Here is a 23,072-nt window from a genome sequence, read left to right on the forward strand (position 1 = left end):
AGGGCATTTAGTTGCTTATATCATAGTGTGGGGTGTACCTCATACTACCATTATGAGGTAGATGGCCTGCAGGTTATTTCTATGTCTGTTTTTGGGGATAGTACTGCCACCCACACACTTCACACCATAGAGATTCTGCCAATCAATACACTGAAGTCAGGTCCCTCTTTCCCCACCAAAACACACACAGATAGAAACACCAACCCCTTTAACTCTTTGTGTATTAAAGTGTTCAGGAAATTTATCTTCAGTGCTTAGTCCTGAGCCAGTCCTTATCCCCCAGTTTCCAGCTGTGGACCTGTTGGCCTGGCCTCAAACCCCACAGAAGCCACCTCCCTGCCTTCTCACACACACCTCCCTCTTCCCGTCACTCCTTCCTTCCCCACCATCAGAGAAGTCACAGGGACATATCCTTTTGATTCAGGTTGATTTTATTTTCATGGTTTTAACCCGTTGGTGTAGAATTCACTGACTGTATGATTGATGACTTTTCAGTGGCAGACCTCTAGAGACATCACAGAGCTGAGGTCTCTCTTTGGTCTTTGTCAGCCTCTTCTTTCTTCATTTTTGGTCTTCTAGCTTTCTTAGGTTTTCTTGCAGGGGTGTTAGTTTCACAGGCTTTTTTGCTCGAGCTCCCTCGAAGGGGTCTTTTTGCCTTCATGGTGGTCTTTAGGCCCTGTAGGGAGATCACAGTCAGGCCAGAGGGCATTAGTTTTGGGAAAGAAGGTGGGAAATGCATAGGAATAGGCTTCATGAGAAGGGTGTGCGGCGAGGAGGGGGTTTGAGTGAGGCAAGGAAAGGATAAGAGTCTTGGGGTGGCGGAATCAGTGGGGCAAAGAGAAGGGGCTTGGTCAGGATCATCATCTCACCTTAACGCCACTTCTGGATCTTCGTTGACAGGGAGTCTTCCCCCTCTTCCTCCCTTTGGTACTTGAGGTTGATGGGCTCTGTTTGTCCACATCTTCATTAGGCTTCTGGGGTTCACTGGTCACCTTTCCCATACTGAAGTGTCCCAGTGGTCTACTCAGAGCTCCTGATCTGAGTATCCTATGTATACCCCTCCCAGCACAATGAGGGCCACACCCTTCAACTTTGATTGGTCAGCAAGGCACTGTCCCAGCCAATGAGAGCTAAGGGACACTAAGACATCACAAAGCACTACTCTTGTCACCTCTGTGTGTGTGGGGGGGGAGGTACCTGGGGAGTCTTAGTCATCAGAATGTACCACTCCTGCCACCTCTGTTTTGGGTGGGGGGGTGATATAAAGGCAAGGATAGCCTGGTGGTAGAAAAGAGGCTTTTCTATAACAGCCTCTTCTATGCCTTCCCAACATGAACTACCACCCCCCTCATATACCCATGTTCAATTGTGGTGGCCCACATAGCAGACAGTTTCCTTTAATCTATTCCCCAAGGCCACACCTACTCATTGGTTTATTGTGAAGTCTCCCTCCCTTAGTCATTAGCTGTTATTTTTGATATTTTACCTAAAATCCCTCTAAAAACAATATGGTTATCTTTCAATGTCAGTGGAGAGGTGAGTAATTCTACAAACAAAAGACAGTTCCCACAAATAAACATCTTTCTACCTATCACATTTGGCATTAAAGGCAGCTTATTTTCATTAATTTCTGCTAGCCCTGCAATTGATAGGGATTAGAATTAACTGTCTATTTATGAAGGTTGCTTTTATCTTTACTTTTATCCTATTCTTGGACTCTGACCACATTATCATTATTGATTTTTGAAAGGTTATTTCTCTATTTTATTGGATTTTTCTTTCTACCTTCCTAGTTTCTTTTACTAATTTCCTTCCCACCAAAAGACACCTACATGTGACACACGTGATGTGTTTGAATGATTTGCTTTCCTATGTTTTTATTCTTGTTAAACATATCGCTTTGCTAAATATGTGCATGTGTGAAAGTGTAACATTTTACTTAAGCTGCTATATGCATCTCTTGTTCATTGCTTTTAATGTTGCATCATGCTTGTTCAGTTTCTTCCCCCTTTGAGTGTAACCTATGTTGATGCTGTTCCTTACTGCTACTAATGATGCTGCTAAGAAACTCGTTAGTAGCTCATGACCCTTTGTAGAATTCTGCCTCTATTTCTTTAAGGTGTATGTTCAGGAACAGAATTTCTAGGTAATAGACATATATAATTGTCTTATTTCAGGCTGCTACAAAAGAATCCTATAGACTGGGTAGCTTAAACAATAAACATTTATTTATCATAGCTCTAAAGGTTGGAACTGAAAAATCAGGGTGTCTGGTACCAATTTACTGTATTAGTCCATTTTCATGCTGCTCATGAAGACATACCCAAGACTGGGAAATTTAGAAAATAAAGCAGTTTAATAAGCTTACAGTTCCACGTGGCTAGTTGCCTCACAGTTATGGCACAAGTTGAAAGGCACGTCTCACATGGTGACAGGCAAGAGACTTATTAAATTACAAATTCATTCTCTTTGTTAGTTGCAGGACTACTTATACCGCCTATATAATTTTATTAAATTTATTTTTGGTAGTTTGTGTTTTTCTAACGAATTGATCAATTTTTTCTATATTTTTGAATTTATGAGCATACAGTTATTCACATTATTCTCTTATCCATTCAATGCCTGTAAAATCTGTAATGCTATTTCCTGTTTCATCCCTGATATTGTTTATTCGTTGTCTTCTTTTTTTTTAAGCTGTCAGTTGTGCTTAAGTTTTATCAATTTTGTTGACGGTTTTCAAGAAATAGCTTTTGGTTTCATTGATTTTCCTATTTTGTTCCTGCTTTTAATTTCATTGATTTTTGTTTTTATCTCTATGATTTACTTCCTTCTGTTTGCTTTGGGTTTATTTTTCTCTTCCTTTTCTATATTCTTTAGGTAAGAAATTAGGTCTCCAATTTCAGACATTTCCTCATTTCTAATGTAAGAATTTAATGGTGTAAATTTCTCTCTCAGTACAACTTTAGCTGTATTCCACATGTTTTAACATGTATATTTTCATTTTTACTTAGTTCACATATTTTTTATTTCCCTTGAGACTACTTCTTCACCCATGATTATTTTGAATTATTTAGAAATGCACAATTTAATTTCCAGTTGTTTAGTCTTTTGTATTTTGTTATAGTTGCTGCTTTGATTCCATTTTGGTCATAGAATGTGTTGTCTACACAACACATTTCAATTCTTTTAATTATTTATCAACAATTTTAATTATTTTAAGTTTGGTAAGGTTTGTTTTGTAGTCCATCACATGGTCTATCTTGGTACATGTTCTGTGGACACATGAAACAAATATATATTCTGCTGCTGTTCAATGAACTGTCCTATATGTGTCAATTAGATACTGTTGATTGTTGCATTTTTCAGCTATTCTATTATTGAGGATATTATGTCTAGAATTTCTGTCAGTTGCTGAGTGTGTAAATCCAACTATAATTGTAAATAAGTCTATTTCTTCATTCATCTCTATTAGTTTGTGCTTCACGTATTTGAAAGCTCTATTGTTTGGTTGATACACAGTCAGTATAGGTATATATTTGTGGTGGATTGATACTTGCATAATCATGTAAAGTCCTTCTTTGCCTTTATTTATTGTCTTTGCTGTGATCTCTACTTTACATCATATTAGTATAACTATTCCTACTTTCTATTTTTAATCGTGGTAAAATACACCTAACATCAACTTTCTATCTGAACCAATTTTTATTGTACAGTATTGTACAGTTCAGTTGTGTTAAGTATATTCACACAACGAATCCAAGAACTATTGTCATATTGCAAAACTGAAACTCTATACCCATTACACAACTCCTCAATTCCTCCTCTTCTAGACCCTGACAAAAACCATTCTACTTTTTGTCTCTTTGCATTTAACTAGTCTAGCTACCTCATATAATTATAATTTTATAGTATTTGTCTTTTTGTGACTGGCTTATTTTATCTAGCATAATGCTCTCAAGGTTCATTTATGTAGAATGTCAGAATTTTATTCTTTGAAAAGGCTGAATAATATTTTACTGTATGTATATACTTCAATTTGTCTATCTATTGATGAACCCTTGTGTTGCTTCTACTTTTTGCCTATTGTAAGGTTGCTATGAACATGGGTGTACTGATATATCTTCAAAACTCTGCTTTTAATTCTGTTGAGTATATACCCGGAAGAGGAATTGCTGGCTCATGTGAGAATTCTATTTTTACTTTCTGAGGAACTACCATACCGTTTTTCATAGTTGCCACACCATTTTACATTACTACCAACAATGCACAAAGGTTCCAGTTTTTCTACTTCTTTGTCAGCACTTTTAATTTTCTGTTACTTTGATAGTAGCAATCCTAATGGTTATAAAGTGGTATCTCATTGTGATTTTTATTTGTATTTACTTAATAATTGGTACTGTTCAGAATCTTTTAATGTGTTTGTTGGTTGTTTGTATATTTTCTTTCCAGAAATGTCTATTTAATTCCTTTGCCTGTTTTTAAGTGAGGTTGTATTTCATCGTTAAGTTGGAGTTCTTTTCATATTCTGGATATTAACCCCTCATCAGTTCTATGCTTTGCAAATTTTTCCCCTATACAGCAGGTTGTCTTTCGCTCTGTTGATCGTGTTCCTTGATGCACTTAAGGTTCTTAATTGTCATACACACTCAAATTTATCTATTTTTTTGTTGCCCTTTATTTTTGTGGAAGAGCAAAAAAATTCATATCTAATAACAGAAGCTTTTCTTCTAACTTTTCTTCTAAGGGGTTTACAGTTTTAGCACATACATTTAAGTCTTTCGTCAATTTTCCGTTGATTTTTTTATAGAGTAAGGGTCCAACTTCATTCTTTTGCATGTGAATATCCAACTTTCTCAACATCATTTATTGAAAAGACTGTCTTTCCCCATTAAGGGGTCTTAGCACCCTTGTCAAAAATAACTTGACCATATATATGGAAGTTTATTTCTGGCCTTTCTATTCCATTTCACTGGTCTGTAAGACTTCCTTTATGCCAATACCACACTGTTAAATTACTGTAACTCTGTAATAAGTTTTAACATGAGGAAGTGTGACATCTCCAGCTTTTTCTCAAATTTGGTTTGACTATTAAGGATCCCTTTAGATTCCATATAAATTTTAGAATAAATTTGGTATCTAAAAAATCATTGGAAAATTTGATAGGAATTACATTAAATTTGTAGATCTCTTTTGCTGGCATTTCCATCTTAACCACATTAATTATTCAACTCACGAACATGAATGTCTTTCCATTTATTTGTGTCCTCCTTAATTTGGGGGGGTCAATATTTTGCAGTTTTCAGTGTAAAAGTATTTTGCCTCCTTGGTGAAGTTTATTTCTAAGTATTTTTCTCATGCTATTATGAAATGGAATTGTTTCCTTAATTTCTTTTTCTTATTGTTGATTATGGACCTAGAGAAATGCACCTAATTTTTTCAAGCTGATTGTATGTTCTGCAACTTCACTGAATTTGTTGATTCATTCTAAAAGAGTTTTTGTGTGGCACTTTTAATGTTCTCCATATACAAGATCGTGTAGTCTTAGAAGAAAGATACTCTTACTTTTTCCTTTCCTATTTGGATACCTTTCCTTTCTTCTTCTTATCCAATTGCTAGTCACTCTTGCTTTTTAAAATTAATATATTCAAGGCACATATTTTCCATTATTTTACTTTCATTCTATCAATGTCACATAGTGTGTTTATTTTAGACAGCATAATTTTTTTTTCTTTGAGACAGACGTGAGATTTTTTTGCCCAGGCTGGAGTGCAGTGGCCCAGTCTCAGCTCACTGCAGCCTTCGCCTCCTGGGTTCGAGCAATTCTCCTGCCTCAGCCTCTCAAATAGCTGAGACTACAAGCACTCACCACCACGCCTGGTTACTTTTTATATTTTTAGTAGAGATGAGTTTCATCATGCTGGCCAGGCTGGTCTCGAACTCTTGACCTCACGTGATCCGCCTGCCTTGGCCTCCCAAAGTGCTGGAGTTACAGGCATGAGCTAACGTGTTAGGCCGGACAGCTTATTGTTGAATTATTTGTCATCCACACAATTAGTTTATGTATTTTAATTACTATACAAAGACTATTTACTTTTAAGGTAATTATTTATATTGATAGTAAAGCTAAAGTGTGTCATTTTATTTATTTGCTTTCTCTTTATGTTCCCTACTTGTCATTCTTCCATTTTTCTTTGCATACCTTCCTGAGACTTACCTGATATTTTTTAGAGTTGTATCTTGACTGACTTACAGTGTTTTTGAGTATATCACATTGTGTAGTTTTCTTAGTTGTTACACTAGATATTACAATACGTAGTTAATAACAGTCTACAGGTATCAACATTTTACCACTTTGAGTGAAGTGTAAAATCCTTACTTGATTTACATCTGTTTATCCTCCAACATTAAAAATATAATCATATGAAGTCTTTATATACATTGAGCGATATGTGAAATATTGTTTTAATTTTTGCTTCACCATAAAATATAAGTTAAGAAACTCTCAAAGGCAAGGATATTATATGATATTTATGCCCATTTTTATTTATGCTGATGTTTTTTCTTTTTGAAGTTCCCAGCCTTCTTTTATCATTTTCTATTTTATGGATCTTCCTTTAGCCAATCTTTAAGAATAGATTTGCTAGCAAAAACATATAGTTTTTCCTCATCTGACAATATCTTATATTCCCCTTTATTCTAGAAGAATATTTTTGCTGGAAACAGAATTTATACTTGGCAATTTTTACAACACCTGAAATGCCCAGTTCCACTTCAAACTGGCCTTCATAGTTTTAGAAGAGAAATTCATTGTCATTCAAATGTCTGTGTTCCCATAATAATGTGTCTTTTGTCTCTGGCTGCCCTGAAGAGTTTTTCTTTGTCTATAGATTTGAAACAGTAAATTATGGTATGTCTTGGAATGTTTTTGTGTGTGTTTATTCTATTTGGACTTCTCCTAGGCTCCTGAATCTGTAGGTTTATGTGTCCCTGTACATTTGAGAAGATACATGCATTATTTCTTCAAACACTTTTTTGGTTCCACTTTGTCTCTGATCTCTTTTTGAGATACTGATGATATAAATTTCGCTTTATTGTTATCCCACAGGGTGCTGAGTAGCTTTTCATTTCTGTTTTTAATTTGTTTTCTTTCTGTTTCTCCGATTGGGTAAATACTATTATCTGTCCTCAAGTTCACTCATCCTTTCCTTGTCATCTTGACTCTGGATGAGCCCATTCAGTGAGGCTTTTATTTTTTTTTCTAATTTCAGTTATGGTATTTTTCACTTCTATAATTTTCATTTGTTTTTTATAACATCTTTTTGTGGAATTCTTTAAAATTAGTAGCTGTTTTTTGAAGTATTTTTGTAATAGCTGATTTAAAGTTGTTGTCAGCCTCAACATGTGATTCATGTTATGTTGGCCCCTGTTGATTTTGTGCATGTTCAATTATTGGATGGGCCTTACCAACACCACTCTGACCAAATCTGAATGCTGACTCCCACTGTCTTATTAAAGACACATGGAGGAAAGGCTCAGCTCTCTGCTCAGCCTTGCTGATATCATCTCAGTGAAAGTGGGTCACTAACACATACCACCACCTTGCCTCCAAATAGGAATGTAAGTTCAGCTCCCTGATGTGTCCTTCTGTCCCCAAGAAGGAGATAAGTAAAGGGCTGACTCTCATTGCTTTGTTGCTGCTTTTTGCTTGTGGAAGCTAAACACCCCAGTGAGCACAGCTGACACCAAGGGAGGGGAAGGAAGAAAGTGGAGTGCTAATAAACCCCATCTTTTAACACCCCATTCTGACCGCACTGATATCAGGCAGGTATAGCAGTTCAGGTCCCCAGTGGGTTCCACTAACACCAGGGATGATTACAAAGCAAACAAGTCAACTGTTTTGTTCAGTCTCATTGATGTGTGGTGGGAGTAGAAGCTCAGCTCTCCGCCAGTCCCCACTAACAAAAATGAGTGGTGGTGAAGTATAATGGTGAATAATTGCACTGCCTTACACAGCTTCATGAAGTCTGATTGCTACCATATGAGTTTAGAAGCTCATCTAGCCTCTGAGTACTATTGCCATTACGCACACAACTCTGTTGTTGGGAGAATTGTAGTAGAATCCAGTTCTACCGGCCAGGAGATGCAAGATCTACTGCCCCTGAGTTTCAGGAACACTATCAAGACAAAAACAAATCACATCTTGATTTGGCAACATCAAATTATATCCCTCACTTAGTTCTTGGTAAAGGTCCACCTAGTGGGGCTTGGCATAATATGGAAGGCTCCATGTTGACAATCAGCTTTGGAAGTTGGATGGAACTACCTGGACTTAAATTTAAGGACTGGGTATCAAGTAAACGAAGGAACCTAAAAGGGGATCGAGTCATGCCAGAGGAAATAGCTCGCTACTATAAACGTTATGTAAAAGTCATGGGTCTTCAGAAGAATTTCAGAGAGAATACTTACATAACTTCCGTATCAAGACTCCACAGAGATAAAGATGATGACAGTCAAGACAGAGATATTTCAACAGAGAAGTCAAACCTTATCAACAGAAACTGGGAAATTAGGGGTTATCAGCGAATAGCTGATGGTTCTCATGTTCCCTTCTGCCTCTTTGCTGAGAATGCAGCACTGGCAACTGGAACGTTGGATTCTCCTGCCCATCTGGAAATTGAAGGGGAAGATTTTCCTTTCGTGTTTCATTCAGTGCCTGAATTTGGAGCTGCTATAAACAGAGGAAATTTGTGTGGCAAAATGGATCCAGTGTTAATTGTAGGTTCTGGGCTTACTGCCGCTGATGCAGTACTGTGTGCTTACAACAGTAATATCCCTGTGATTCATGTGTTTCGCAGACGAGTAACTGATCCAAGCTTAATTTTCAAACAGCTTCCCAAAAAGCTGTATCCTGAATATCATAAAGTCTATCATATGATGTGTACTCAGTCATATTCTGTAGACTCAAGTCTTTCATCTGATTATACCAGCTTTCCTCAGCACCATGTGCTTTCCTTTAAGCCGGACATGAAATGTGTTCTCCAAAGCATTTCTGGATTGAAGAAAATATTTAAGCTGTCTGCAGCAGTAGTATTGATAGGTTCTCATCCTATTCTGTCTTTTCTGAAGGATCAAGGGTGTTACCTAGGCCGTAAGTCAAGCCAGCCAATCACATGTAAGGGTAATCTTGTGGAAATAGATACATATACCTATGAGTGTATTAAAGAAGCCAACCTTTTTGCATTGGGTCCTTTGGTTGGAGACAGTTTTGTTCGATTTTTAAAGGGAGGGGCACTGGGTGTTACACGCTGTTTAGCTACAAGACAGAAGAAAAAGCAGCATTTGTTTGTTGAAAGAGGAGGAGGAGATGGGATAGCTTAAAGCAAGTTTACAAGCAATTAAAATGGACAGTTTGCGGTTAAAGATTTTTAATGGTGGTTTTGCAGTGTACTGGCTTGAATTTTCTGGACTTGAGTTAACTGAAGGAGAGCCTCAAACTATAGTAACTTCATTTTTAAAAGTTACTAGAATTTGGTATCCTGATTTATATTGTAATGTTTCAAAGGTGTCACTGTCAGACAAATGGAAACACTGCCAACTTGGTGTATCTTAAGCTTTCATTTAACTAAAACATTCTTTTCTTCAAAAAAAAAAAATACATGAATGAAAAACGGATAATTGAAGAAGAAATAGACAAATCCCCAATGATAGTTGAAGATCTCAAGACTCTTCCCTCAGTTACTGATAAAAACAAGTAGGAAGCACGTAAGTAAGGATATACAAGACTTAACAACCTCGTCAGTGGATCTAACCTATTTGGCATTTGTAGATCAAGCTACACAATAGCACCAGACTATGCATTCTCTTTAAGTACACAGGTAACATTCACAAAGATAAACCATGATATGAGCCATAAAGCAAAAAGTTACAAAAATAGAAAATATAAAAATCATGTTCAGTACTATTTTAGAATGCTTAAAAAGAAACCAATGAACAAAAATAAAAATCTAACAAACAAAAAATCACTGACTCTACCAAATGCTGATGAAGATGTGGGGCACCATGTTTGATGGAATTGTGAAATGCTACATCTACTCAGGAAAAAAGTTTAACATTTCTTATAAAGTTAAATATATACTTGCTGTGAATTATATAACTCACTACTGGATGATGACGAGAAATAATAATGTAAATATCCACAAAAATCTGTACAAGAATGTTTATTTTATTTTTATTATAATTTCCAAAGCTTAGGAAAAAACTGAAGTTTGTCAATTAGTGATTGGATTTTTAAAAATTCTGATAAATCCCTACAGTGGAATACTATTTAGCAGTGAATAGGAAGGAAGAAGTAGGTTCTGGCCAGAAGATAATAAGGTAAACATATCTGTACATAACATACAAGCATAGGAAGATTTTGAAATGTGGAAGGAAGAATGTGGCAGAATACAAAGGGGACCTTGGGACTTCAGGAACTACATGGCACTTATTTCCATGAGTTTTCTAATTAGCTTTCATATATCTTAAAAGAGTACTACAGCAGTCTCCAATCTGGTACCAGCAACAGGCACAGGCAAAAAGAAACATCTTGACGAAAAACCTATTTTCCTTAACCAAAAGACCAGAAAAAGGATGGCCCAACATAGCAGAGAACATTTTGCAACACCCATCCTATTCCCACCAAACACCAGAGAAAAAGCTTCTCTTCCAGACACACAATTTCAGTGAAATTGCCAAGAAGGCAGCTAATCTTGCACCCAGACCTGGACCCCACCAATATAGTCTGGATATTTGTTCCACCCAAATATCATGTTGGGATGTCATCCCAAGTGTTGGAGGCGGGGCCAAGTAGGAGCGTGTGAATCATGGGGCCAGATTCCTCATGGTTTGATGCTATCCTCTTGACAGTGAGTGAGTTTGCATGAGACCCGATAGTTTAAAAGTATGGAGCACCTCCCACCTCCTCTCTTGCTCCTGCTTTCACCATGTGATGTGCCTGCTCCTGCTTCACCTTTTGGCATTATTAGTAAAAGCTTCCTGAGGCCTCCCCAGAAGCCAAACGGATGTCAGCACCGTGCTTCCTGTGCAGCCTGCAGAATCATGAACCAATCAAATCTCTTTTTAAGATAAATTACCCACCCTCAGGTATTTCTTCATAGCAATGCAAGAATGGCCCAGTATACATCGCAAATCAAGATGTAACTTTCTTTTGTCTTGATAGTGTTCCTGAAACTCAGGGGCAGTAGATCTTGCATCTCCTGGCCGGTAGAGGTGGGTTCTACTACAATTCTCCCAACAACAGAGTTGTGTGTGTAATGGCAATAGTACTCAGAGGCTAGATGAGCTTCTAAACTCATATGGTAGCAATCAGACTTCATGAAGCTGTGCAAGGCAGTGTAATTATTCACCATTATACTTCACCACCACTCATTTTTGTTAGTGGCGACTAGCGGAGAGCTGAGCTTCTACTCCCACCACACATCAATGAGACCGAACAAAACAGTTGTCTTGTTCGCTTTGTAATCATCCCTGGTGTTAGTGGAACCCACTGGGGAGGTGAACTGCTATACCTGCCTGATATCAGTGAGGCAGAATGGGGTGTTAAAAGATGGGGTTTATTAGCACTCCACTTTCTTCCTTCCCCTCCTTTGGTGTCAGCTGTATTCACTAGGGTGTTTAGCTTCCAGAACCAAAAATTATTGGTAAGTAATATTCTGTGGTATAGATGTACCACAGTTTGTTTAAATATTCATTTACCTGAGACTGGAACTGATTTCAACAAAGCAGTGAGAGTCAGCCCTTTACTTATCTCCTTCTTGGGGACAGAAGGACTCATCAGGGAGCTGAACTTACATTCCTATTTGGAGGCAAGGTGGTGGTATGAGTTAGTGACCCGCTTTCACTGAGATGATATCAGCAAGGCTGAGCAGAGAGCTGAGCCTTTCCTCCATGTGTCTTTAATAAGACAGTGGGAGTCAGCATTCAGATTTGGTCAGAGTGGTGTTGGTAGGGCCCATCCAATAATTGAACATGCACAAAATCAACAGGGGCCAACATAACATGAATCACATGTTGAGGCTAACTGACAACAACTTTAAATCAGCCATCACAAAAACACTTCAATGAGCAACTACTAATTTTAAAGAACCTCACAAAAAAGATGTTATAAAGAACAAATGAAAATTATAGAAGTGAAAAATACAGTAACCGAAATTAGAAAAAAAAAAAAACTCACTGAATAGGCTCATCTATCAAGTTGCTGTGTGCATCATAGTTATTTTTGTTTATTTGTTTGTTTTATTGGTAAGTAATATTCTGTGCTATAGATGTACCACAGTTTGTTTAAATATTCATTTATTGGAGAATAGTTGTTTCCAACTTTAGATTATTATTAATACAATACAACTGGTATAGTCATTCCTGTATAGGTTTTTCTATGAAGTTACATTTTCTTTCTTTTTGGAATAAGTGCTGAAGAAGAAAATTGCTGGATCACATGGTGATGGCATGTTAAGTTTTGTAAGAAACTGTCATACACCTTTCCTGTTGGGAGTACGATTTGACAAGCCCACCAGCAATCTAAGAGTGCTACAATTTCTCTGCATTCTCAACAGCATTCGTTGTTATCATTGTGTCAATTTGTAATGTATTTATGGATTATTATAATGCACATGATCACATTGGTGTTTACATCTGTATTTCCCCGATGGTTGTTATTGCTGAACATCTTTTTATGTGCCAATTTTCTATTTTTGTATTCCCGTCGTTGAAATGTGTATTCATGCCTGCTGCCCATTTTCTTTCCTTTTTTGATGTTTGCAGGGTCAGGTTTTAATTAACTTGACCACAAAGCACAGGTTTCCAGGTTCACATAAATACATTTTTATTTTATAATTAATTTTTCCTTCTCTTAAACATTTTGGATAGGATTGACAGGACAAAATCTTTCCTGTTTGAGCAACAGCTTCCTTAAAAGTACCTTGTTGTCTTTTTTTTAATGGTTGATCTTATATATTTATATATATACACACACACACGTATAGTATTTTCTATATATAGTATATATTTTCATATATATATACCATATGTACTCTATACTACGTATTTTTCTATATATATACTATATACTATACATACATAGTATTTTCTATATTTACTGTGTGTGTGTGTGTTTGTGCGTGTGTGTAGTATTTTCTTCCTCCTACCCACCAACCACAAGCCTTGTTGCCTCCTAAATCTCAGCGATTTTTCTACAGTTAAATCATGTTTTTAATTTTAGTATTAACACAGATCCACTTTGTTGGTTTCTCTAAATGGTATTTTTTTCTCTTGTGTGTTATTACAGTCCATTTTGGCTTTTGTTTCTTTCTTTTGAAATAAATATGGGTGCTCTATGTGTCCCCTACTTACAAAATGCTGGATCTGGGATTTGAATCTTTGGCATTAGGATGTTCCATCAGGGCTTATATGTACGCATTTTCCCTCCTTGTACAGAGGTTTTGGTCTGCTTTATGACAGAAGGATTAAAATTTCTCCATTCTATCACTTTGTCCATCTTTGGTTTTATAATATATACAATCAAGCATTATATTGATAATTTATCACAACAACCATACTACCTCCAAACTTTATTTAAAACTACCTCCCACATACCCTGAACTTTGTTTCTGGTAAATAACTTTATCCTGGATTTCTTTGTTATATCTGTCTGACAGAGTATTACAACAGAGTTCCTTCCTCGTGAATGTTAACAATATGCTTAGCCTGTAGTTGTAGGTAAAGAACATTAAATTCTGAAGCTCCTTGTCAGAGATTCACCTGATATTTTCAAATTTATAATCATAAAAGCCTAGAGGAAATTTTACAGCCACCCTGTACTGGTTTCTGGGGAATTTTTTCTGTGTTCAGCAGCACATCAATAGTCTCTGGCTTATCCACTCCTTGGACAATCAGAAAAAGAATAGCAATCATAATTGATAATGAAGAAATGCCTAGCCAATCACTTCAAACTGACATCACTAGAAAGGTTCTTGCCATCTCTCCTCACCCAGGCTCTGGCCCATTAGTAGTACTTGAGGAGACAGAATAGTACTCTGAAAATTAATCATTCCATCGGCCATATCCCTTTTACACAAGCTTCTGGAATCATGTGTGCCAACATACTTCTGAGCTGCATAATTCATGGCTATACTATTTAAATAAGCCTGAGGGAAATGATAGTGGTAAGTCCTCTCAAACAACAGAACTTAATACTGAAGCTAGGTTCTACAAGGGCCCAGGCCAGTGTGCAGATGTCTGGAGGGAACATCTAATTGCGAATATGGGAGTAATGTATCTCTTTAGTAACATTGTTTACTTCATCTTTTATTGACGTTGATCTATTAATGTGATACTGTACTATGTTTATAGCAGACGTTGCCATCAGGAGAATCTGGGTGAACGGTATAAGGCATCTCTCTATTTCTCACAGTTGCCTGTGAATCTACAACTATCATGAAAAAATAAAATTCAAGCTACTTTGAAGTATCATTTTAGTGCTGATACTCGAAAAAAATAATAAAGAATAACATAAAAAAGAATATAATGCTGATGTATGCAACAACATCATTGATGACACTCAAAATTATGCTGAATGGAAGAAGCTAGATAAAATTAAGTACATAATCTGATTCCATTAAGATGCAACTCTAGAATTGTACACTAACCCATAGAGGCAGAAGGCAGATCAGTGATTGGGAATTGGGAAGAAGTGGGAGGAAAAAACACAAGGGGGCAAAAAAAAAAAAAAAAAAAAAAAAAAAAAAAAAAAAAAAAAAGAAAACACTTGATGTGGTGATGGATAATGTTCTTATTTGAATTGTGGCGATGGTTTCACAGGTGTATATGTGCCAACTCTAATTAGTTGTATATTTTAGTCAATTATATCTCAATAAAGCTGTTTAAAACAAAACCAAAAGATGCCAGACACTAGGACCAAAGTGTGAAGTATTTGAAGAAAAAAAGTCTTCTACCTTTGACCTAATTAGTGTATTTAAAACCAAATGAGGAATGCTTTTTAATGCCCCCTCCTCAGTAGAACACATTTTCAGTAATAACCATAAATTAAAACAAGAAATAATAAGGATTAATAAAGATATATGGTGTGTTTCTAGTGAGCATTATATATATGTATATATGTGTTAGTAAAAGTAAAATATAAAATGGTATTTTAAGAAAACCAAAAATTATGCAAAAGGAACAAATTAGTCAATTAATAAATTATCCAAATATGTAATATTCGATTTCCTTGAATTGGTCTGTAGTTTTAAAATAACTATTAAACAATTAAAGAAGAATAAATTCTACTTTTAAAGATATAGTTCAAATTTACAAAGTATTTTTTGTTTAAATGAAGATTTGAACTTCTCAAACAAACATTTATACCTTGCCATTCATACTTTGTTTTATTAACTAAGGCATCATCCAAACAAGTCATCACATGGAATGACAGCACATGAAAAACTCAGATTATTTATTCCTTTATTTTAAAATCAATCACTGTACTATTATTGTTTTAGAAATATTGTTTAAATGCTGGTGTATGTGTGTCATACAGGACCATGGATTATGGCCTAAAGTGCACGGCAAGAAATACCCCATCCTTAGGAGCTTGCTTTAGAAAGAAACAGCAACAACTGTGTCAGGTGATATCTGAGGCCAATGGTATAACAGGAAATTATCTGCATTAATTTCCTTGTAGAATACAATAAGTATTCATTAAAATATAATGAGAAATTGTGCTGTTTTTAGACCACTCCCATAGACACATGATTAAAACCTATTGACAACAGCAATCTTTTAAAAAGTAGACGAACAAAACAAAATATTTTTGAGAAGGAAAGACAGTTGTTCTAAGAAGCTGGACTGGAAAAAAAAAGAGTACATATCTTATTATTCCATTCTTATAAACCTCCAGAAAATAGAAACAGATAGTGACAGAAAGCAAATTAGTTGGTTTTTTATTAGAATGATGGTAAAGGTAGGGGCAGGGAAGAATTGCCAAAGGGCATGAGAAAACTTTAGGGGGTCATGGGTATGTTCACTCTTATAGTTGTGATGGTTTAACAAGTGCAGATGTGACAAAACTCATCAAACTGTATACTTTTTAAGCACGTGCAGTTTGTCATATGTCAATTACACTTCAGTAAATTGCTGAAAAATGGTATTCTCTTTAGGGATAAAAACAACTTTGGAAAAATAAAAATAAAAGATGGAGAGAGAGAGAGCTATCTTGTTTGAAAATTCTCTGTAGACAATGCTCTCATTCACTGCCTGCACTAGAGGTAGACCACTCCCATTGCCATGCTCCTCCCTAAGTTTTTTAAGAAGGTGGGCTAGTCAGTGTTGGATTTGTGGCATCTAGTAACCATTATTTCAGGTGCTGCTGGTAACTTTCAGAGATATTTGGCCCTTTGAAGGGCATTTAGTTGCTTATATCATAGTGTGGGGTGTACCTCATACCTACCATTATGAGGTAGATGGCCTGCAGGTTATTTCTATGTCTGTTTTTGGGGATAGTACTGCCACCCACACACTTCACACCATAGAGATTCTGCCAATCAATACACTGAAGTCAGGTCCCTCTTTCCCCACCAAAACACACACAGATAGAAACACCAACCCCTTTAACTCTTTGTGTATTAAAGTGTTCAGGAAATTTATCTTCAGTGCTTAGTCCTGAGCCAGTCCTTATCCCCCAGTTTCCAGCTGTGGACCTGTTGGCCTGGCCTCAAACCCCACAGAAGCCACCTCCCTGCCTTCTCACACACACCTCCCTCTTCCCGTCACTCCTTCCTTCCCCACCATCAGAGAAGTCACAGGGACATATCCTTTTGATTCAGGTTGATTTTATTTTCATGGTTTTAACCTGTTGGTGTAGAATTCACTGACTGTATGATTGATGACTTTTCAGTGGCAGACCTCTAGAGACATCACAGAGCTGAGGTCTATCTTTGGTCTTTGTCAGCCTCTTCTTTCTTCATTTTTGGTCTTCTAGCTTTCTTAGGTTTTCTTGCAAGGGTGTTAGTTTCACAGGCTTTTTTGCTCGAGCTCCCTCGAAGGGGTCTTTTTGCCTTCATGGTGGTCTTTAGGCCCTGTAGGGAGATCACAGTCAGGCCAGAGGGCATTAGTTTTGGGAAAGAAGGTGGGAAATGCATAGGAATAGGCTTCATGAGAAGGGTGTGAGTTGAGGAGGGGGTTTGAGTGAGGCAAGGAAAGGATAAGAGTCTTGGGGTGGCGGAATCAGTGGGGCAAAGAGAAGGGGCTTGGTCAGGATCATCATCTCACCTTAACGCCACTTCTGGATCTTCGTTGACAGGGAGTCTTCCCCCTCTTCCTCCCTTTGGTACTTGAGGTTGATGGGCTCTGTTTGTCCACATCTTCATTAGGCTTCTGGGGTTCACTGGTCACCTTTCCCATACTGAAGTGTCCCAGTGGTCTACTCAGAGCTCCTGATCTGAGTATCCTATGTATACCCCTCCCAGCACAATGAGGGGCCACACCCTTCAACTTTGATTGGTCAGCAAGGCACTGTCCCAGCCAATGAGAGCTAAGGGACACTAAGACATCACAAAGCACTACTCTTGTCACCTCTGTGTGTGGGGTGGGGAGGCACCTGGGGAGTCTTAGTCATCAGAATGTACCACTCCTGCCACCTCTGTTTTGGGTGGGGGGGTGATATAAAGGCAAGGATAGCCTGGTGGTAGAAAAGAGGCTTTTCTATAACAGCCTCTTCTATGCCTTCCCAACATGAACTACCACCCCTCCTCATATACCCATGTTCAATTGTGGTGGCCCACATAGCAGACAGTTTCCTTTAATCTATTCCCCAAGGCCACACCTACTCATTGGTTTATTGTGAAGTCTCCCTCCCTAAGTCATTAGCTGTTATTTTTGATATTTTACCTAAAATCCCTCTAAAAACAATATGGCTATCTTTCAATGTCAGTGGAGAGGTGAGTAATTCTACAAACAAAAGACAGTTCCCACAAATAAACATCTTTCTACCTATCACATTTGGCATTAAAGGCAGCTTATTTTCATTAATTTCTGCTAGCCCTGCAATTGATAGGGATTAGAATTAACTGTCTATTTATGAAGGTTGCTTTTATCTTTACTTTTATCCTATTCTTGGACTCTGACCACATTATCATTATTGATTTTTGAAAGGTTATTTCTCTATTTTATTGGATTTTTCTTTCTACCTTCCTAGTTTCTTTTACTAATTTCCTTCCCACCAAAAGACACCTACATGTGACACACGTGATGTGTTTGAATGATTTGCTTTCCTGTGTTTTTATTCTTGTTAAACATATCGCTTTGCTAAATATGTGCATGTGTGAAAGTGTAACATTTTACTTAAGCTGCTATATGCATCTCTTGTTCATTGCTTTTAATGTTGCATCATGCTTGTTCATTTTCTTCCCCCTTTGAGTGTAACCTATGTTGATGCTGTTCCTTACTGCTACTAATGATGCTGCTAAGAAACTCGTTAGTAGCTCATGACCCTTTGTAGAATTCTGCCTCTATTTCTTTAAGGTGTATGTTCAGGAACAGAATTTCTAGGTAATAGACATATATAATTGTCTTATTTCAGGCTGCTACAAAAGAATCCTATAGACTGGGTAGCTTAAACAATAAACATTTATTTATCATAGCTCTAAAGGTTGGAACTGAAAAATCAGGGTGTCTGGTACCAATTTACTGTATTAGTCCATTTTCATGCTGCTCATGAAGACATACCCAAAACTGGGAAATTTAGAAAATAAAGCAGTTTAATAAGCTTACAGTTCCACGTGGCTAGTTGCCTCACAGTTATGGCACAAGTTGAAAGGCACGTCTCACATGGTGACAGGCAAGAGACTTATTAAATTACAAATTCATTCTCTTTGTTAGTTGCAGGACTAATTATACCGCCTATATAATTTTATTAAATTTATTTTTGGTAGTTTGTGTTTTTCTAACGAATTGATCAATTTTTTCTATATTTTTGAATTTATGAGCATACAGTTATTCACATTATTCTCTTATCCATTCAATGCCTGTAAAATCTGTAATGCTATTTCCTGTTTCATCCCTGATATTGTTTATTTGTTGTCTTCTTTTTTTTTAAGCTGTCAGTTGTGCTTAAGTTTTATCAATTTTGTTGACGGTTTTCAAGAAATAGCTTTTGGTTTCATTGATTTTCCTATTTTGTTCCTGCTTTTAATTTCATTGATTTTTGTTTTTATCTCTATGATTTACTTCCTTCTGTTTGCTTTGGGTTTATTTTTCTCTTCCTTTTCTATATTCTTTAGGTAAGAAATTAGGTCTCCAATTTCAGACATTTCCTCGTTTCTAATGTAAGAATTTAATGGTGTAAATTTCTCTCTCAGTACAACTTTAGCTGTATTCCACATGTTTTAACATGTATATTTTCATTTTTACTTAGTTCACATATTTTTTATTTCCCTTGAGACTACTTCTTCACCCATGATTATTTTGAATTATTTAGAAATGCACAATTTAATTTCCAGTTGTTTAGTCTTTTGTATTTTGTTATAGTTGCTGCTTTGATTCCATTTTGGTCATAGAATGTGTTGTCTACACAACACATTTCAATTCTTTTAATTATTTATCAACAATTTTAATTATTTTAAGTTTGGTAAGGTTTGTTGTGTAGTCCATCACATGGTCTATCTTGGTACATGTTCTGTGGACACATGAAACAAATATATATTCTGCTGCTGTTCAATGAACTGTCCTATATGTGTCAATTAGATACTGTTGATTGTTGCATTTTTCAGCTATTCTATTATTGAGGATATTATGTCTAGAATTTCTGTCAGTTGCTGAGTGTGTAAATCCAACTATAATTGTAAATAAGTCTATTTCTTCATTCATCTCTATTAGTTTGTGCTTCACGTATTTGAAAGCTCTATTGTTTGGTTGATACACAGTCAGTATAGGTATATATTTGTGGTGGATTGATACTTGCATAATCATGTAAAGTCCTTCTTTGCCTTTATTTATTGTCTTTGCTGTGATCTCTACTTTATATTATATTAGTATAACTATTCCTACTTTCTATTTTTAATCGTGGTAAAATACACCTAACATCAACTTTCTATCTGAACCAATTTTTATTGTACAATATTGTACAGTTCAGTTGTGTTAAGTATATTCACACAACGAATCCAAGAACTATTGTCATATTGCAAAACTGAAACTCTATACCCATTACACAACTCCTCAATTCCTCCTCTTCTAGACCCTGACAAAAACCATTCTACTTTTTGTCTCTTTGCATTTAACTAGTCTAGCTACCTCATATAATTATAATTTTATAGTATTTGTCTTTTTGTGACTGGCTTATTTTATCTAGCATAATGCTCTCAAGGTTCATTTATGTATAATGTCAGAATTTTATTCTTTGAAAAGGCTGAATAATATTTTACTGTATGTATATACTTCAATTTGTCTATCTATTGATGAACCCTTGGGTTGCTTCTACTTTTTGCCTATTGTAAGGTTGCTATGAACATGGGTGTACTGATATATCTTCAAGACTCTGCTTTTAATTGTGTTGAGTATATACCCGGAAGAGGAATTGCTGGCTCATGTGAGAATTCTATTTTTACTTTTCGAGGAACTACCATACCGTTTTTCATAGTTGCCACACCATTTTACATTACTACCAACAATGCACAAAGGTTCCAGTTTTTCTGCTTCTTTGTCGGCACTTTTAATTTTCTGTTACTTTGATAGTAGCAATCCTAATGGTTATAAAGTGGTATCTCATTGTGATTTTTATTTGTATTTACTTAATAATTGGTACTGTTCAGAATCTTTTAATGTGTTTATTGGTTGTTTGTATATTTTCTTTCCAGAAATGTCTATTTAATTCCTTTGCCTGTTTTTAAGTGAGGTTGTATTTCATCGTTAAGTTGGAGTTCTTTTCATATTCTGGATATTAACCCCTCATCAGTTATATGCTTTGCAAATTTTCCCCTATACAGCAGGTTGTCTTTCGCTCTGTTGATGTGTTCCTTGATGCACTTAAGGTTCTTAATTGTCATACACACTCAAATTTATCTATTTTTTTGTTGCCCTTTATTTTTGTGGAAGAGCAAAAAAATTCATATCTAATAACAGAAGCTTTTCTTCTAACTTTTCTTCTAAGGGGTTTACAGTTTTAGCACATACATTTAAGTCTTTCGTCAATTTTCCGTTGATTTTTTTATAGAGTAAGGGTCCAACTTCATTCTTTTGCATGTGAATATCCAACTTTCTCAACATCATTTATTGAAAAGACTGTCTTTCCCCATTAAGTGGTCTTAGCACCCTTGTCAAAAATAACTTGACCATATATATGGAAGTTTATTTCTGGCCTTTCTATTCCATTTCACTGGTCTGTAAGACTTCCTTTATGCCAATACCACACTGTTAAATTACTGTAACTCTGTAATAAGTTTTAACATGAGGAAGTGTGACATCTCCAGCTTTTTCTCAAATTTGGTTTGACTATTAAGGATCCCTTTAGATTCCATATAAATTTTAGAATAAATTTGGTATCTAAAAAATCATTGGAAAATTTGATAGGAATTACATTAAATTTGTAGATCTCTTTTGCTGGCATTTCCATCTTAACCACATTAATTATTCAACTCACGAACATGAATGTCTTTCCATTTATTTGTGTCCTCCTTAATTTGGGGGGGTCAATATTTTGCAGTTTTCAGTGTAAAAGTATTTTGCCTCCTTGGTGAAGTTTATTTCTAAGTATTTTTCTCATGCTATTATGAAATGGAATTGTTTCCTTAATTTCTTTTTCTTATTGTTGATTATGGACCTAGAGAAATGCACCTAATTTTTTCAAGCAGATTGTATGTTCTGCAACTTCACTGAATTTGTTGATTCATTCTAAAAGAGTTTTTGTGTGGCACTTTTAATGTTCTCCATATACAGGATCGTGTAGTCTTAGAAGAAAGATACTCTTACTTTTTCCTTTCCTATTTGGATACCTTTCCTTTCTTCTTCTTATCCAATTGCTAGTCACTCTTGCTTTTTAAAATTAATATATTCAAGGCACATATTTTCCATTATTTTACTTTCATTCTATCAATGTCACATAGTGTGTTTATTTTAGACAGCATAATTTTTTTTTCTTTGAGACAGACATGAGATTTTTTTGCCCAGGCTGGAGTGCAGTGGCCCAGTCTCAGCTCACTGCAGCCTTCGCCTCCTGGGTTCGAGCAATTCTCCTGCCTCAGCCTCTCAAATAGCTGAGACTACAAGCACTCACCACCACGCCTGGTTACTTTTTATATTTTTAGTAGAGATGAGATTCATCAGGCTGGCCAGGCTGGTCTCGAACTCTTGACCTCACGTGATCCGCCTGCCTTGGCCTCCCAAAGTGCTGGAGTTACAGGCATGAGCTAACGTGTTAGGCCGGACAGCATATTGTTGAATTATTTTTCATCCACACAATTAGTTTATGTATTTTAATTACTATACAAAGACTATTTACTTTTAAGGTAATTATTTATATTGATAGTAAAGCTAAAGTGTGTCATTTTATTTATTTGCTTTCTCTTTATGTTCCCTGCTTGTCATTCTTCCATTTTTCTTTGCATACCTTCCTGAGACTTACCTGATATTTTTTAGAGTTGTATCTTGACTGACTTACAGTGTTTTTGAGTATATCACATTGTGTAGTTTTCTTAGTTGTTACACTAGATATTACAATACGTAGTTAATAACAGTCTACAGGTATCAACATTTTACCACTTTGAGTGAAGTGTAAAATCCTTACTTGATTTACATCTGTTTATCCTCCAACATTAAAAATTAATCATATGAAGTCTTTATATACATTGAGCGATATGTGAAATATTGTTTTAATTTTTGCTTCACCATAAAATATAAGTTAAGAAACTCTCAAAGGCAAGGATATTATATGATATTTATGCCCATTTTTATTTATGCTGATGTTTTTTCTTTTTGAAGTTCCCAGCCTTCTTTTATCATTTTCTATTTTATGGATCTTCCTTTAGCCA

The 23,072-nt window shown here is 36.0% G+C and overlaps 1 protein-coding gene and 1 pseudogene across 1 annotated transcript; one reads left to right on the forward strand and one right to left on the reverse strand.

Annotated features, from left to right (window-relative positions):
• Positions 1-417: 417 nt before the first annotated feature.
• On the reverse strand, positions 418-1,029 carry LOC115833281 (uncharacterized protein CXorf51A-like). The gene is made up of 2 exons (XM_030807047.1): positions 870-1,029; positions 418-676 (listed from the first exon to the last, which is right to left on the reverse strand). Exons 1-2 carry the CDS (start codon positions 999-1,001, stop codon positions 515-517), a joined length of 294 nt encoding a protein of 97 aa, XP_030662907.1. The 5' UTR covers positions 1,002-1,029; the 3' UTR covers positions 418-514.
• Positions 1,030-8,240: 7,211 nt separating this feature from the next.
• Positions 8,241-9,378, forward strand: LOC115833315 (annotated as a pseudogene).
• Positions 9,379-23,072: the final 13,694 nt, after the last annotated feature.

The sequence above is a fragment of the Nomascus leucogenys genome, chromosome X, assembly GCF_006542625.1.
Source record: "Nomascus leucogenys isolate Asia chromosome X, Asia_NLE_v1, whole genome shotgun sequence".
Lineage (NCBI taxonomy): Eukaryota > Metazoa > Chordata > Mammalia > Primates > Hylobatidae > Nomascus > Nomascus leucogenys.

What these genes read in the sequence shown, in the direction of transcription:
- LOC115833281 (XM_030807047.1), bottom strand. Translation starts at nt 1,001, where the DNA reads ATGGGAAAGGTGACCAGTGAACCCCAGAAGCCTAATGAAGATGTGGAC. An exon ending in GATCCAGAAGTGGCGTTAAG is followed by an intron (nt 677 to 869) that starts GTGAGATGATGA and finishes ATCTCCCTACAG; the next exon opens with GGCCTAAAGACCACCATGAA.